At 36.6% G+C, this 14,836-nt stretch overlaps 1 protein-coding gene across 1 annotated transcript in view; it reads left to right on the plus strand.

Annotated features, from left to right (window-relative positions):
* Positions 1-13,110, plus strand: part of CHMP4C (charged multivesicular body protein 4C) — a 46,016-nt gene extending 32,906 nt beyond the window's left edge. The window contains exons 2-5 of the mRNA XM_069100195.1: positions 4,696-4,873; positions 6,997-7,111; positions 11,691-11,844; positions 12,243-13,110. Coding sequence (XP_068956296.1) covers positions 4,696-4,873; positions 6,997-7,111; positions 11,691-11,844; positions 12,243-12,304 — 509 coding nt within the window. The 3' untranslated portion in view covers positions 12,305-13,110. The remainder of the gene's footprint in view (positions 1-4,695; positions 4,874-6,996; positions 7,112-11,690; positions 11,845-12,242) is intronic.
* The last annotated feature ends 1,726 nt before the right edge of the window (positions 13,111-14,836 follow it).

Genomic DNA, 14,836 nt, shown 5'->3' on the forward strand with positions numbered 1-14,836 from the left:
GGGGGAAAGACCGGGAGAAAATTTGTAACAAAATCTTGTGAAAATGGATGATATAAACTAAAAATAAACATAAAATTTAATTAAAAAAAGAAAAAAGAATGCATAGGCTGAGTGGATTATCTTGAGTAAGATGTTCACAATTTAAGAGATGTGAACCATAAATGTGTTTATTACATAGCACACAGAATAGAAATTGTGTTGATGATCTTCTACTTGAAGTGTCTGTTGATTTCCTCTGTATTTCTTAGTGGGACAACTGTTATTGTTGTTGTTTTCAGACTTAAATATGTTGGAAATAGGCCAAAGGTCTCTTGAAGATGTACTTATAATCTTTCTGTATTTAATGGTCAGATAAGTAGTTTTGTTAAAGTTTTTTCATGTACTTTTCTTAAATCGCATACAGACTTTTTTGTGAGTAATAAAAATACTCTATGCAAAAAAAAAAAAAAAAGTTCAAAATACCAAGACTCAAATTCTGCTCAAGACAATATGACCCTGGACAAGTCACAAGATTAAGGACACTTAGTCTTGCTGTGCCTTAATTTCCATATCCCTAGCCTTGGATATACCCAATTAAGCCACATAATCTTCCTTTAAAAAATTCAAGATTGATTTCCTTGGTTTAGTTAAGTCCTGAGCGATGGAAAATCTCCCCAACAAAAATGATAGCTGTTCAGCAAGTTTTCATCTTAAAGAGTTGCCTGGGGCCACTGAGACGCAGGATCACACTGCTGTTATGTGTCAGAGGCATTCTATGATGAAAACAAAAGGCTTTTATTGACGTATTTAAGGAAAATCTAAGAGAGGTAATATGGTATAGTGAATAGAGGTCAGACCTCAGTCAGGAAGAATTTGGCAGGTCTAAGAATGCTAGGTATAATTCTTTTTTTTCCCCCCTTCCTTTAAATAAATAGTATTTTTCCCAATTACATATTAAGAAAATTTTTAGCATTCATTTTTACAAGATTTTGAATTCCAAATTTTTCTCCCTCCCTTCTTCCCCTTTCTTCTTCTAAAAATGGTAGGCAGTTTGATATAGTTCATACATATACTATCATATAAAACATATTTCTATATTCATCACAGTTGTGGAAGAAGAAACAGATCAAAAGGAAAAAAACACAAGAAAAAATAAAGTAAGTGAAAAAATATGCTTCAATCTGCATTCAGGGTCCATCAGTTCTTTATCTGAATATGGATAGCATTTTCCTTCATGAGTCCTTCAGCCTTGTCTTAGATCTCTGTGTTGCTGAGAAAAGGAGTCTTCATAGTTGATCATCATACAGTGTTGCCGATGCTACGTACAATATTTTGCTGGTTCTGCTCATTTCACTTTGCATCAGTTTATCCAAATCTTTCCAGGTTTTTCTGAAATGTGCCTGTTCATTTCTTATTGCACAATAGTATGTTACATTTATATATCACAGCTTGTTCAGCCATTCCCCAATTGATGGACATCTCCTCAATTTCCAATATTTTGCCAACATGAGTAGGGCTGCTAAAATTATTTTTGCACATGTAGGTTCTTTTCCCTTTTTTTTATGATCTCTTTGAGATACAGAGCTAGTAGTGCTATTGCTGGATCAAAGGGTATACATAGCTTGGTTGCCCTTTGGGCATAGCTCCAAATTGCTCTACAGAATGGTTGGATCAGTTTTCAACTCCACCAGCAGTGCATTAGTGTCCCAATTTCCCCACATCCTCTGTATCATTTATTTTCTTTTTTTGTCATATTAGCCAGTCTGATTGGTGTGAGGTGGTATTTCAAAGTTGTTTTCATCTGCATTTCTCTAATCAAAAGTGATTTAGAGCACTTTCTCATATGACTATAGATATCTTCGATTTCTTCTTCTGAAATCTGCTTGTTCATATTCTTTGTGGTAGGTCTCATTCTTCTGTGAAGTTTCATTAAATCTTAGATGGATTGCAATAGCCATCTCTTTCCTCCCCATTTCTTGATTAACTATAATATATCTCTTTCCTCTGACTTCCTTCAAGACTCACCTGAAGTCCTGTCTTCTGCAAGGATCCTATCCCTTCTCTCCAGCTCCTTTATCCAGAGCCTTACCTATGAAGTTACTCCCCATTTTATGCTATGTATATTTTATATGTACACATTTTATATTTATATGTAGTTGTTTACATCTCTCTTCTCTAATAGAATGGCAGCTCCTTTAGGGCAAGATCTATATTTTGACCTGTCTTTTTGTCTCCAGTGTCTTACACAAAGTAAGCATTTAATAAATGCTTGTTGATTGACTAATCTGGGAAGAATAAAATCTTGTGGTGATTTTTATTCTTTTTCCCCCTGACATATATTTCATTACATTTCCAGTTCTGACCACATTTTCTTCAGATTCTCTGCAGGTCCCTAGATATGAATCATGTAGTTGGAAAACCTGAAAAGATGTAAGATTTTTTTTTAAAAATCAATTAATTGGCTGTAGAAGGGAAATTCTTCTCATCTAGCACATGCACTGTTTACACTCTATTTTTATTTTTGTTCCTCAAATTCTCATTCATTTATTTATCATCCTTCTCCAGTGGTCAGCTGGAGAAAATCTCTCTATTAGAATCATTTTACAGGGCTGGTAGTGAAGCCAAACAATTTAATATCTTCAGGTCTTTTTTTGGGTTTTCTTTGGTATTCAGTTTCTAGTTGTTTTCACACATATTTCTCCACAATCCACTCTCTTTGAATAGCTCTAAACTATTCTAAGAAAGGGCAACACAGGAAATGTTTCAGTATAAAATCAGCCTTCATGAAATCTCTCCTTAGATGCCTCATCATAATGTAGAGGTGATCTTGGGTTCTCAAAAACTCTGCCAACAGAGCACAAGTTCTGGCAGGCCTCCCTTGCTGGAAAGCTCTTATCTATAGGCTTGGTGATAAAGCATATCTGTTGTCTAAGTTCTAGCCTAGTCAATTTCAGAGAAGCTGAATGTTGGCCATCAGGTAATAACATGTTTTGGTTTACAGCAACTTAAAACAGATGGACTACTAAGGCAAAGAAGGGTTGTGATGTGCATTAGTGGAGGGAATACCCACATTGATGGAATCATGATAAAGTCTATGAGCTATACCTTGTCCATTCCATTGTGTCTTTTATAGGAAAAGAGACTTGTTTCTTTGTCTTCTTTTTTATTTGTTAGTTCTTTGCAAGAATAATATGCACGAAGGCAGGAGGGAAAGAGGAAGCATGGTATTGTTGTGGTTTAAGCCCAGGGATGCCAAAAACTGTTGAGGTGGGGGCTTTGCCCACCCAAAAACTGTTGTGATTTCATGATGTTTGGTGGAACCCCTCTCAAAGAATTCAGTCAGACCACCTCTACTCCAAGTATAGGCATTTATTGAGATTGACACCTCGCTTGAAGAGGGCTAAATTCCAAGAGGAATAAGCAACTTGAGAGAAAGCAAGATGGATTTTTATAGGGTAAAGATGCAATTACATACATAGAATAGAGGAATATAATTAATATTAAAAAAGGCAGGAGGAGTTTGTTAAGAGATTAGGTAATGGAAGTGGTTTGTTGAGGGATTAGGTAATGGAGGAGGGGTCCCATCTATGGTTCAGTGGCTTAACATTCTGGTCATTCTGCCCTCCAACTGGCTGGCTGTTGTGGTCCTGTCTTGGGCTAGATGGATGATGTGATTGTGATTGAATACAAGAACACACCTGTTTCTGTGGGAGTGGGTCTGTAAAGGCAGTAGCTAGGTTCCCATCATCTGGATCCTCCTGCTGTTTCTGAGGGAACTAAGAGTTCAGGGACACACCTGTTGTTCCAGTGAGCAGTGAGGCATATACAAAGAAGTTAGGACATTGGTGGGCAGGGGTGGGGGGAGGGTAGGTAGGTGCAGTGGGCCCACTGTTCACTAGGGCCAGGCCTATAATGAAGTTAGAATATTGGGGCTGGGGGCAGCTTTATTAGGATTACATCAGTATGGTGCAAAGAGAGCTGGATTTGAAGTCAGAGGACAGAGTTTGAACCTCAGCAATACCACTTACTACCTGTGTGATCTGGGTAGAGTCACTTAACCTCTCTGGGTCTCAGTTTCCTCATCTGTAAAAATATTGAGTTAGACTAGATGATCTCCAAGGCCCTTTTTTATTTTGGAGGACAATTGGGGTCAAGTGACTTGCCCAAGGTCACACGGCTAGTTTTTGTGTTAAGTGTCTGAGGCCGGATTTGAACTCAGGTCCTCCTGACTCCAGGGCTGGCGCTCCACCTAACCACCCCTCCAAGGCCCTAAACTCTAAATCTATGATCCTATGAAATGGAGGAATTCTATGAGAGTTATAGAAGATAGACAGCCAGTTTCAGAACCAGAAAGACATGACTCAAGTCCTTCCTTTTGACATAGTAGCTGTGTGACCCTGGGCAGGTTATGTCACTTTGAGTGACCTGGACACTTCACTTTTACACTTCCAGGTAACTCTAAGTTGGAGAATCCCGACCTGCATTGGTAGTGAATTTCCTCGTCTGTGCCACCCTTATACCAAAGAAATCAAAGGTTCTAGTCCCTGTCCCTTTGAAATGGGAGACATGGTAGAAAAGACAAGTTTTATTTTTGAATGTCTTCATGTCCTTGTTGCCGAATCCGCCATGCTGAATGCTGGGTAAGCACTCAAAACATCGTTGTTGAACAGATGAATTGGCCTCTGGCTTTCTAAACTTGACTTCTTATTTACCTAGCGGCATTACAGGCACTAAAGAGAAAGAAGAGGTTTGAGAAACAGTTAACTCAGATTGATGGCACACTTTCCACCATTGAGTTCCAGAGAGAGGCCCTGGAAAATTCCCATACCAACACAGAAGTGTTAAGGAACATGGGCCTTGCTGCAAAAGCTATGAAAGCAGTTCATGAAAATATGTGAGTGGTTTTGGTTTTCTTTCCCAGACGACAGTTCCTCCTCTGGAAATTATTCTTGGGAAGGAACAAGCAGAATGGTTTTCATCTGTGCCAAGGTGATCTGGCCAATTCTTCCTTAAATCCAGTGTAGTATATGCTGAATTGAATGCTTTATTAGGAGGGGAAAAGAAAACAAATCCAGGTTTCAGGGCTCCCATTATGCATGGGTGGATTAGAAAGTTACCTATTGTATGGTATGATTTCAGAGGCCAGGAATTCTATTCTCTGCCTCTCCTCTACCTTTTTGCTGAAAGAAATGGCTTTGACCAATGTGGGAGGGAGGGGCAAAGTTTTATAATTACAGATACACTTTAAAATCTAAATTTTGAAAGAAGTAGCAGACATTTAAATTCATACTAGGATATGAGTGATGTCCTTAATTTTTTCAGAGCATATTTTGATGCAGAGGAGGGCTAGAGAGAGTCCAGAGCATGGGCTACCTGAGAGAAGGTACTTCTGGTACCACAAAGTAAGGGGAGAGCAGAGAAAAGGGAAGGCTGGGATCTGCCCATAATTAGACAGGATAACTTCCTTAACAATCAGTTTGACTTACCATTTTGACAACCACAGGGAGAACATTCTACTTATGTATCAAAGTCAGAATCCTCTAATGACACTGGTACTTCCTGTATTCTAAAATAGATCCTATAATTAGAAGCTAAATATTGCAATTACAGACAACTAGCTTCCACTCCTTCCCTGACAATGTCCAAACTTAGCATTGCCCTAGATTGCCCTCTCTGTTTTAATTCATCTCCTGAGTCAAATATTATCCCATTCCTGTTTCCACCTCCCATACTCTCTCCATAGTTATTCCCAAACATTTTATAACATCCCCAGAAACTGGGACTATTGGATTGATTTATTATCTTAGGGGTTTGGGGCAGTATCTGTTGACATATCCCAACAGAACAGTACTTATATGGGTGTGCTTACTAAGAACTTTTGGATGAGAAGAATAATCATTTCCCTTCCATATACAAGTAGTTGATTTAAAAAAAAGCTGTAGACCTGCTCAGGTTTGCCAAGTACATGATTCACATCTAGGATCATGTAGATTTAATTTGGGATCCATAGCATTTAGATAATTGTGAGGCTTCAGGTTGCCAAGGTCTTTCTATGGGAGACCAGGGACCCGGAAAGCCCTTACCATATTATGTATCCCGATTCACTATACATACACCCTAGCACTGTGGACATTTGAGTGTTTGTATTATGATGACTGAGGTCATTCAGAGATCATTAGATCTAAGGCTGGCCTCTGTAGCATTCATAATTAACTTGCCAGTGGCATTAGTGACAACTGAGAGGCCTATGCAATTAACTAAGGTCCCTGAGCAATCAGTATCTGTAAAGGACATTCTTGCACTGTCCTGTATGTTTATATTAATGGCTGCTTCCTGATAATGACTGCCAAGAACTGCCACTTATGATGTCACCTTAGTGGAATAGTACCTGGTAACCTATAACAACAATCTAACAAAAAGCTGGATTTCCCAAATTTTGTTTTGTTATGACTCAATTTAAATTTCTGCCCCCCTTTTCCCCAACCAAACTATGGAAAAGGTGTCTTGCCTTGTGTTAACTACAAAATAAATTGGTCATTATCATAAGAAGCTTCCTTTTTAAAATCCCTATATGACATCATTCCCCAAATGCAGAGGCCATTTGGTCAATATTTATATTTGTTCAGGTAAGATTTTTCATTTACAAGGCAAATATTTAAAAGTTGATTTTATAAAGATAAACATTATTAGGGGTGGCCAGGTAGCACAGCAAGTAAGAGCACCGGCTCCAGTGTTGAGAAGACCTGGAGATCGAATCCCGGGCTCAGACACTTAGCACCCACCCAGAAACACCTGGCCGTGTAACCTTGAGCAAGTTACTTAACCCCGATTGCTTAAAAAAAAAAAAACTAAAAAAAAAAAAAAGATAAACATTATTTATATACTCTTACTGTAGGAGATTGGTGAAATATCAAGGACTTTAAAGTAAATGGGTTCATTTTTTATGTGGAGTTACTTTTAAATTCATGATTTTAAACTGAAAACTCAAAATATTTCAATAAAAAATTATTTCCCCAGGGACATTAACAAAATAGATGATCTGATGCAAGAGATTACAGAACAGCAAGACATCGCCCAGGAAATCTCAGAAGCATTTTCTCAGCGTGTTGGATTTGGTGATGATTTTGATGAGGTTAGTAACACAACAAAATGGAAATAAAAGCTGAGTCCATTGTAAATGTCAGTACCTTCAGAAGTTCCATCAACTGAAAGCTTCTCACCATTCAGAGAATGCAGATGACTTCTTATTTAAAGTATTTATCAATTCAACATACTTTTAATTTTCTTTTTTGGACTAGACTTGGGCCAATACCAATCAATCTACCAAAAATTATTTAATAGAGCTAGAAAAAATAGTAACAAAATTCATCTGGAAGAACAAAAGATCCAGGATATCAAAGGAATTAAGGAAAATGTGAGGGAAGGTGGCCTAGCCCTACCACATTTTAAACTGCATTATAAAGCAGCAGTCATCAAAACTACTTTGAACTGATTGAGTAATAGAGTAGTGGATTAGTGGAATAGATTAGATACAGGAGGCACAGCAGTCAATGATTATAGTAATCTGCTGTTTGATAAACCCAAAAAAGTCCAGCTTCTGGGATAAGAACTCACTATTTGACAAAAACTGCTGGCAAAACTGGAAAATAGTATGACAGAAAATAGGCATAGACCAGTATCTTACACTGTATACCAAAATAAAGTCTAAACAGCTACATGATCTAGATATAAAGGCTGATACTGTAAGTAATTTGAGCAAGGAATAGTTTACCTGTCAGATTTATGGAGAAGGGAAGAATTTATGACCAAATAAGAGAAAGAGAGCATTATGAAATGCAAAATGGATAACTTTGATTACATTAAACTGAAAAGTTTTTGTACAAATAAATTCAGTGTAAGCAAGATTAGGAGGGAAGTGGAAAATTGGGAAAGAATTTTTATAACCAGTGTCTCCTATAAAGGCTTCATTTCTGAAATATACAGAGAACTAAGTCAAATTTATAAGAATACAAGTCATTCCCCAAAAGATGTGAACAGGCAGTTTTCAGAGGAAGAAATTAAAGATATCTATAAGTATATGAAAAAATGCTCTACATCACTATTGATTAGAGAAATGCAAATCAAAACAACTCTGAGGCACCACATCTCACTGGTCAGATTGACTAAGATGACAAAACAGGGAAATAATAAATGCTGGAGAGGATGTGGAAAAATTGGAACACTGATGCATTGTTGGTGGAGTTGTGAACTGATCCAGCCATTCTGGAGAGCAATTTGGAACTATGCCCAATAAAAAAGTACATACCCTTTGACCCAGCAATACCACTTCTAGGGCTGTATCTCAAAGAGATCATACAAGTTGAAAATGGACTAGACTTGGGATTTTATTGAAATAAAGAATTCTGAGTAGGAAAATTCTCTCTACCAATGCAGATTGGTACTTGCTTTTCAACTTATAGTCTTAAAGAGTTTCCTAAAGCACTATGATTAAAACTATGGCTTTCCTGCCCATGGTCAGTGATTTTAAGTGACACAGCTTGCTCACACAGCCAGTATATGTCAGAGGCAAATGTTGAATCCAGATAATTGACTCTGAGGTGAAATCTTTGTCTTTTATGCCATACTATGTTCAGCCAGCATATTTGTTATAGATTAATTTTTCCAAGTAAGAGAAAAAAGGGTCTGGGGAATATTTTATTTAAAGAAAAGTGCATTTTGGCCAACAGCCTGCCAATTAAGCTTTTGGTTCTTAAAATCAGGACAAATCAGAATGTGATTATGTAAATAAGTTAAGAACTTTTTGTGATTGAAACCTAAATATCTCCATTAAGAGGAAAAGAGTACTTTCACATCTGGGCAAAACATAATGCAGATTGGGTCACTCTGCAAGGAAGAGACTTAAGAGCTAAAGAACATCCTAGATTAGAAGGTTAAATGGACTGTTTATTTCTTACACTATGAAACAAAATTCTTGTGGAGTGGCATTAACAAACATATCCCATTAAAACTAATCAGTCCAATAACACAGACTGTAATTATAAATGGTAGTGTCTCTGTAGTATGAAATTTTCAGTTGTTCTATTCCAAATACACACACACACACACACACACACCCGAATATATATCACAGAATATGTACAAGATTAAGAAAAATCTGATTGTGAGAGCACAGCAAAAAATCTCTAACCACGTGATATTAAAATATTAGTGAAAATAATATTTCATATCTAAAAAGAACAATCCAGCTCCTAAGAAATAATATCCATAGTAACCTAGAGAATAAGAAGTGGGGACTAATGACTTTTATAGACTATGTAGATATCTAATGACTGTCAGTATGGCTGAATGGAGAGAAAAGGGAAATGAGAGTCAGGATATCTGGCTTCAAAATTCATTTCTGCCATTAGTTAGCTGTGTGACCTCAAACAAATCACTTAACCACTCTGGGACTCTGTTTGCTTATCTATAAAATGAAACGTTGAACTAAATGATTTAAATTTTCCCTTTTAAGTAAAAAATTCTATAATAGTTGATTTGCAAAGCACTAGACTGATAGCTACTATCATCTTTTCCTATTTTCTTAATTCTTTTCCAGTACCTTTAAATTAGAGATATGTGATTTCATCGATCTGATTATTCCCTCCACTGATGTATAGAGCATGTCCTCCAAATTTTAGGAAATGATCTTTATATGTTGATGAGCCTCCATATCCAATCCTTATATTTAACATCTCAGGTTCAACCTTCTGCATGGAACTAGGTTGGTCTTCAGACAACAAATATAACATCCATCACTGGGTCCATAGCCAAAGCTTTTCCAACTTTGTTGGGCCTATAAGAGCTTAGGTTTCTTTAGCATTATTTTTGAGAACCCGATGTCACTATTCCATGGTGAGAGTCATTAGGATAGGATTTTAAAGGTAATATTTGTTAATAGCATAGTAATAATTTCTTTTTGTTTACTATGATAAGTAATCAAGCATTATTTTCAACCATGGGAACTCATACAGCCTGGGACCATGATATGTTCTCTTGTTGCTTTATTTATTCCTAAGAGTTTTATCAAACATGAATCAATTGAAAGAACTAGTCATATTTATTCTAGAGAAGAGAAGAACCAGGGGAACAGGATAGCTGTCTTCAAAAAATTAAAGGGCAGTCCTGTGAAAGAAGGATTAGACTTCAATATTTCTTCAGAGAGGAGAACAAGGTGAAACTTCCTAGCAATTCAAGGTGTCTAAAATGGAATGAATTCCTTGTATGTTGCTTACTTGTATGTAGCGTGTGTGTGTATATGTGTGTGTGAGTGTGTGTGTGTCCTTTCAGTCTCAGTCGTATCTGAGATTTTGGCCGAAATCAGTGTATTTTAGACTAGATCAGAGATATTTCAGAAGAAACTGCTTCATCAGGCCCAATGGACTAAATCTAGGACATCTTGTATCCCAAAGGATACTGAAATTCCTTGATGACATAGTTGGATCAGGCTTATAATTTCATTGTACGACAGGGGTTTTTAATCTGGAGCTAACATACTTGCTTTTTAAAATATTTTAATAACTGTATATTATTATATATTATATAATTAATAATAATTATTAATAACTAATAATAATTTCAATATAATTTATTTCCTTTGTAATTCCATGCATTTTATTTTATACATTTGAAAACATGATTCTGAAAAGGGTTCCACAGATTTCACTAGACTGCTAAAGGTGTCCATTTAAGTATGACAGTCCTTAGGGCATCTGAAGCCTTCAGTAAAGGGACACACACTTAAGAATTAGCTCTGTCTCTCAGAGTACTTTAGGATTACTTTATAACATCTTGGAAACAAACTCTGGATAGTATTGAGCTGAAGTCCATGGCTACAACGACATTGACTTTGGAGATACAGCTAGTTGGATAACATTTTTTTCTTAGAAATATAATACTTTGTATTATCCCTTTGCTCAAGTTGCTATAGTTTAAATCAATAGTCTCACCCAGAATAAAAAATATTGTGCTACGTACATTGTGATGAGGATAATTATTTAATTAGTTTCAGAAGATAATAGGTAAGATTCATAGAGCTCATATGTAATCCTTACAGCAACCCTATGAGATGGGCAGGGAAGGCATTATTAGCTTGATTTTTCAGGTAAAAACACCTGAGACTCAGAGAGGAGAGATAACTTGGTCATGCTGCTATGTACGATTTTAAGTGGGGAGCTTCCTTGAGAGCAGACTGTCGTTTTTCCTTTCTTTGTATCCCTACTACTTAGTCCATGACCTGGCACATAGTAGGCTCTTAATAAATTCTTGTGAATTTGACTTGACTTTTCAGTTCTTCTATAGCAGGTCTCTAAGACTGCTCTTACTAGAATTGTTTCTTCTAAATAGGAGGACAGAAGTGGTCCATTGAACGAATTAACTGGCAGGTGCAAACTCTTTCCAGAAACTAGTGAGGTTATGTGTTCCCTTAGCATGAATGATTTCAATGGCTGTTTACTGAAGTATCATAAGATTAACCACATCAAATTTGCAAAACCCCAAAATATTCATTTTTAATTATTGCTCAATGTTGTAAGAAGAGTTGTTTTAAAATAAAAATTCCATCTCATTGAATTTTCACATATCAATTTAGAAAGCAGATGTTCCTGTTATTGTGTATGAGCTAACCCACGTCTTGAGACATTAAATCTGCCATTCTTTGTTTCACTTGTGCTCAGGATGAATTGATGGCAGAACTTGAAGAATTGGAGCAGGAGGAATTAAATAAGAAGATGACAAATATCAGACTTCCAAATGTACCCTCTACCTCTCTGCCAGCCCACCCTGGTAGGCTGCCAAGTGTAGCATCCACCTCACATAGATCCCGAGCAGGTAAGCTTCCAGCTAAGTTCTTGGGAATTAATTGGTTCCCTAAGAAATACCCAACTAGGGGCAGCTAGGTGGCACAGTGAATGGAGCACTAGCCCTGGGGTCAGGAGGACCTGAGTTTGAATCCAGCCTCAGACACTTGACACTTACTAGTTGTATGACCTTGGGCAAGTCACTTAATCCCAATTGCCTTGCCTTTCCCCCTCCAAAAAAATACCTAACTTTCCCATATCTAAGTCATACTAAGCATATTACAATGTAAAGGACTTGGAGATTACTTAAATGTTGACAAATACCTGAATACCTAATAAACTTTTTTTGAGCAGAGTTGCTTTTTGATCCTTGCAGCAGCTCATCAATCACTGACTGACATTCTTTTTTTTTGTTTTTTTAAACTACAGCATCTTCCAGGAGGAAAGAAGATGAAGATGACATAAAACACCTGGCAGATTGGGCTTCTTAAAGCCAAACTATAATTATTATACGCCTAAAGGACATGTATAAAATGTTTTGAGTAGAGTTCATTAATATTAAAAAAAAACTGACTGAGGCCCCATTTGAGGAAAAAAAAACTAGGTAGATTGCCTTTCATTGTTTTAGGCCATACTTAATTAAAATTTTGTTCAAGTACCTCTGACATGTAAGAATCCACATTACTTCAATCAAGGAATGGAAATGTTGTAGGTCATTTAACAGTTTGCAAGTGGTTTAAAAGTAGTGTGGTCAGGACTGCCAGGTAAATTATTACATTTCCCACTATTCTGTTTGTATATGTGCATGGGCATATGTGTGTGACACCTGTCAGCCCACACGTATGTATGGATTTGAGGTATCTGCTGAAAGAAGGCTGGAGCATGGTAATCATTAAAAGCATTAGTGTGTACATTCTAGATGTAATTCCAAAACAGTCTGTACACACACTAATTATGCTTGAGTTTTTCAGTTTAGAAACTTAAAAGATTTTTTAAATTGATTTTTAATGTGTCATTTCGGTTTGAAATTAGTCAGCAGATACATTTGCTGTGGTTGAGGTCATTAATAGTGAATTCTACTGGGCCAGATTTTCATGGGTGTGATTTAGGTACTTGGAGCTGCATGAATGTTTGCTGTCCATTTGGACACCATTGATGTTTCAGTGTACTCAGTTTAGTGGTTCTTATTCTTTCCTATTTGGTTCATGCTTGTAAATTTGTTTCAGGTTTACAGAATAGTCCTTGTAAATATGTGAAAGGGAAAATCTATAGAAATAAAAATGACTTGTGAAAAGAATATATTAGATTTTGTATTTTTTATTTGTAAAAAATTAGCAATGTGTTATGGACAACATAGTAAGTGATAAATGTCATTCTAGATTTGGTTGTATCATTAATAGACTCTGTCTAGCAGTATTCCCTCATATTTGTGTAAGACCAATGAGTTCATTTGAACTTACAAACATTTAAAGATTGAAAAAATGAAAGCTATATCCCATCTTCTCCTCCCTTTTATCCCCATTAGCACCTAGGCAGATATTTTGTAGTCTAAATCATATCCTCACTCACAAAAAATTCACAGTGCATAAAGATCTTTTTGGCATACTAGTTAGAAACCTTCAACTGTGCTTCATTAAAAAAAAAAGCATTTAGTAAACACATTGTCTATAGAACACTGTGTTAGGAGCTGAGGATGTACAAAGTTTAAATAAAATATGGCCCCTGGTCTCATGGAATTTATAGTCTAGTATACAGAGATGAGAGGCTAAGTGGCCTCAGACACATCCTAGCTATGTGACTCTGAGCAAGTCACTTAATCCTTTTTGCCTCAGTTTCCTCATCTATAAAATGAACTGGAGAAGGAAATGGTAAACCATTCCAGTGTCTTTGCCCCAGAAAACACCAACTGACAAAGAATCAGACATGACTGAAACAACTGAACAACAACAAAGTGGAGATGATACAGAGAGGAATAACTATAGTCCAGAATAGTGCACGAGTAAATGCTTTAGATATAGACAGGGCTATGACAGCAAAGTCCTAAGTCCTGAAGGAGAAGAAGGTTGCTGTCTGACCAGAGGGCTCAAGGAAATCTCCGTGGAGAAAGTGGGCCTCTGTATGTTGCTGTTGCTGTGGCTGGCTTGTTGCTCATGAAGCAGGCAAATGAGAGGGAGTCCCAGGGAAGGAAGCCTGTTGCCTTTCCACTTCAAGTATCTCACTGTTTTTGAGACCTTCAGTTTTCATTTCTGGGAAATATAGCTAAGAGGCAGAGTAAGTCTAAGGTTCTTCCAGTCCAGCTAGTCTTTTGGCTCTGTAGTTATGGCAGCGGTGGAGTGGGGTCATGGGAGGATATGTTGAAAATAAAAGGAAATACCTGCAAATATTTTTCACTTAAAAGTAAAATTTAGGAAAAAGTAATATTGTGGAATGCAAACATGGGAATACAAGCTGTAACTGATTTTATATATATATGTATGTCTATTGCTATCACTTGAATAAAGCAACCTCAATCAACTGGAATACAGCTACCTAGAAATAAAGATTTCTCAGCAGATGAAATAGCTCTCATGAGGCCTTTAGACTTTAGTCTTTAGGCATTTGCTTTACATTTTTTTACTCTTACTTTATATACAATTCTAACAAGTCTGGTAATATGTCTTCCACTTCACAGAATATTAGAAATTATAAAGGAGGGGCCATTGGTCAAAGCAAGCACACTGAGTGACAAAAAGTGGTATCTAACAAACGCAGAAGGTAACAGAAGAAAAATCACAACAATAAAATCTTCCTTCAAAGAATGAAAATTTCCTATCAGTGAGGAAATTCAGAAACTGTCACAGGTTTTGATGGAAATTCTAATATACTGATAGGTTTAACCTTGTGCACTTTTGGAGTGGTGATGTATTCTGTTTTTGAGATGATGAGGACTAAGTATATGTGAGATATTTTTAGCTCCTTTTCTTTGAGATGGAGGGACAAAGACATTTTTTTTTTGTTAACTAAGCAATAATATGAGTGGCTCC

Source organism: Petaurus breviceps, unplaced genomic scaffold, assembly GCF_028583685.1.
Source record: "Petaurus breviceps papuanus isolate PSGF00001 unplaced genomic scaffold, PetGlider_PUasm1.0 38, whole genome shotgun sequence".
NCBI lineage: Eukaryota > Metazoa > Chordata > Mammalia > Diprotodontia > Petauridae > Petaurus > Petaurus breviceps.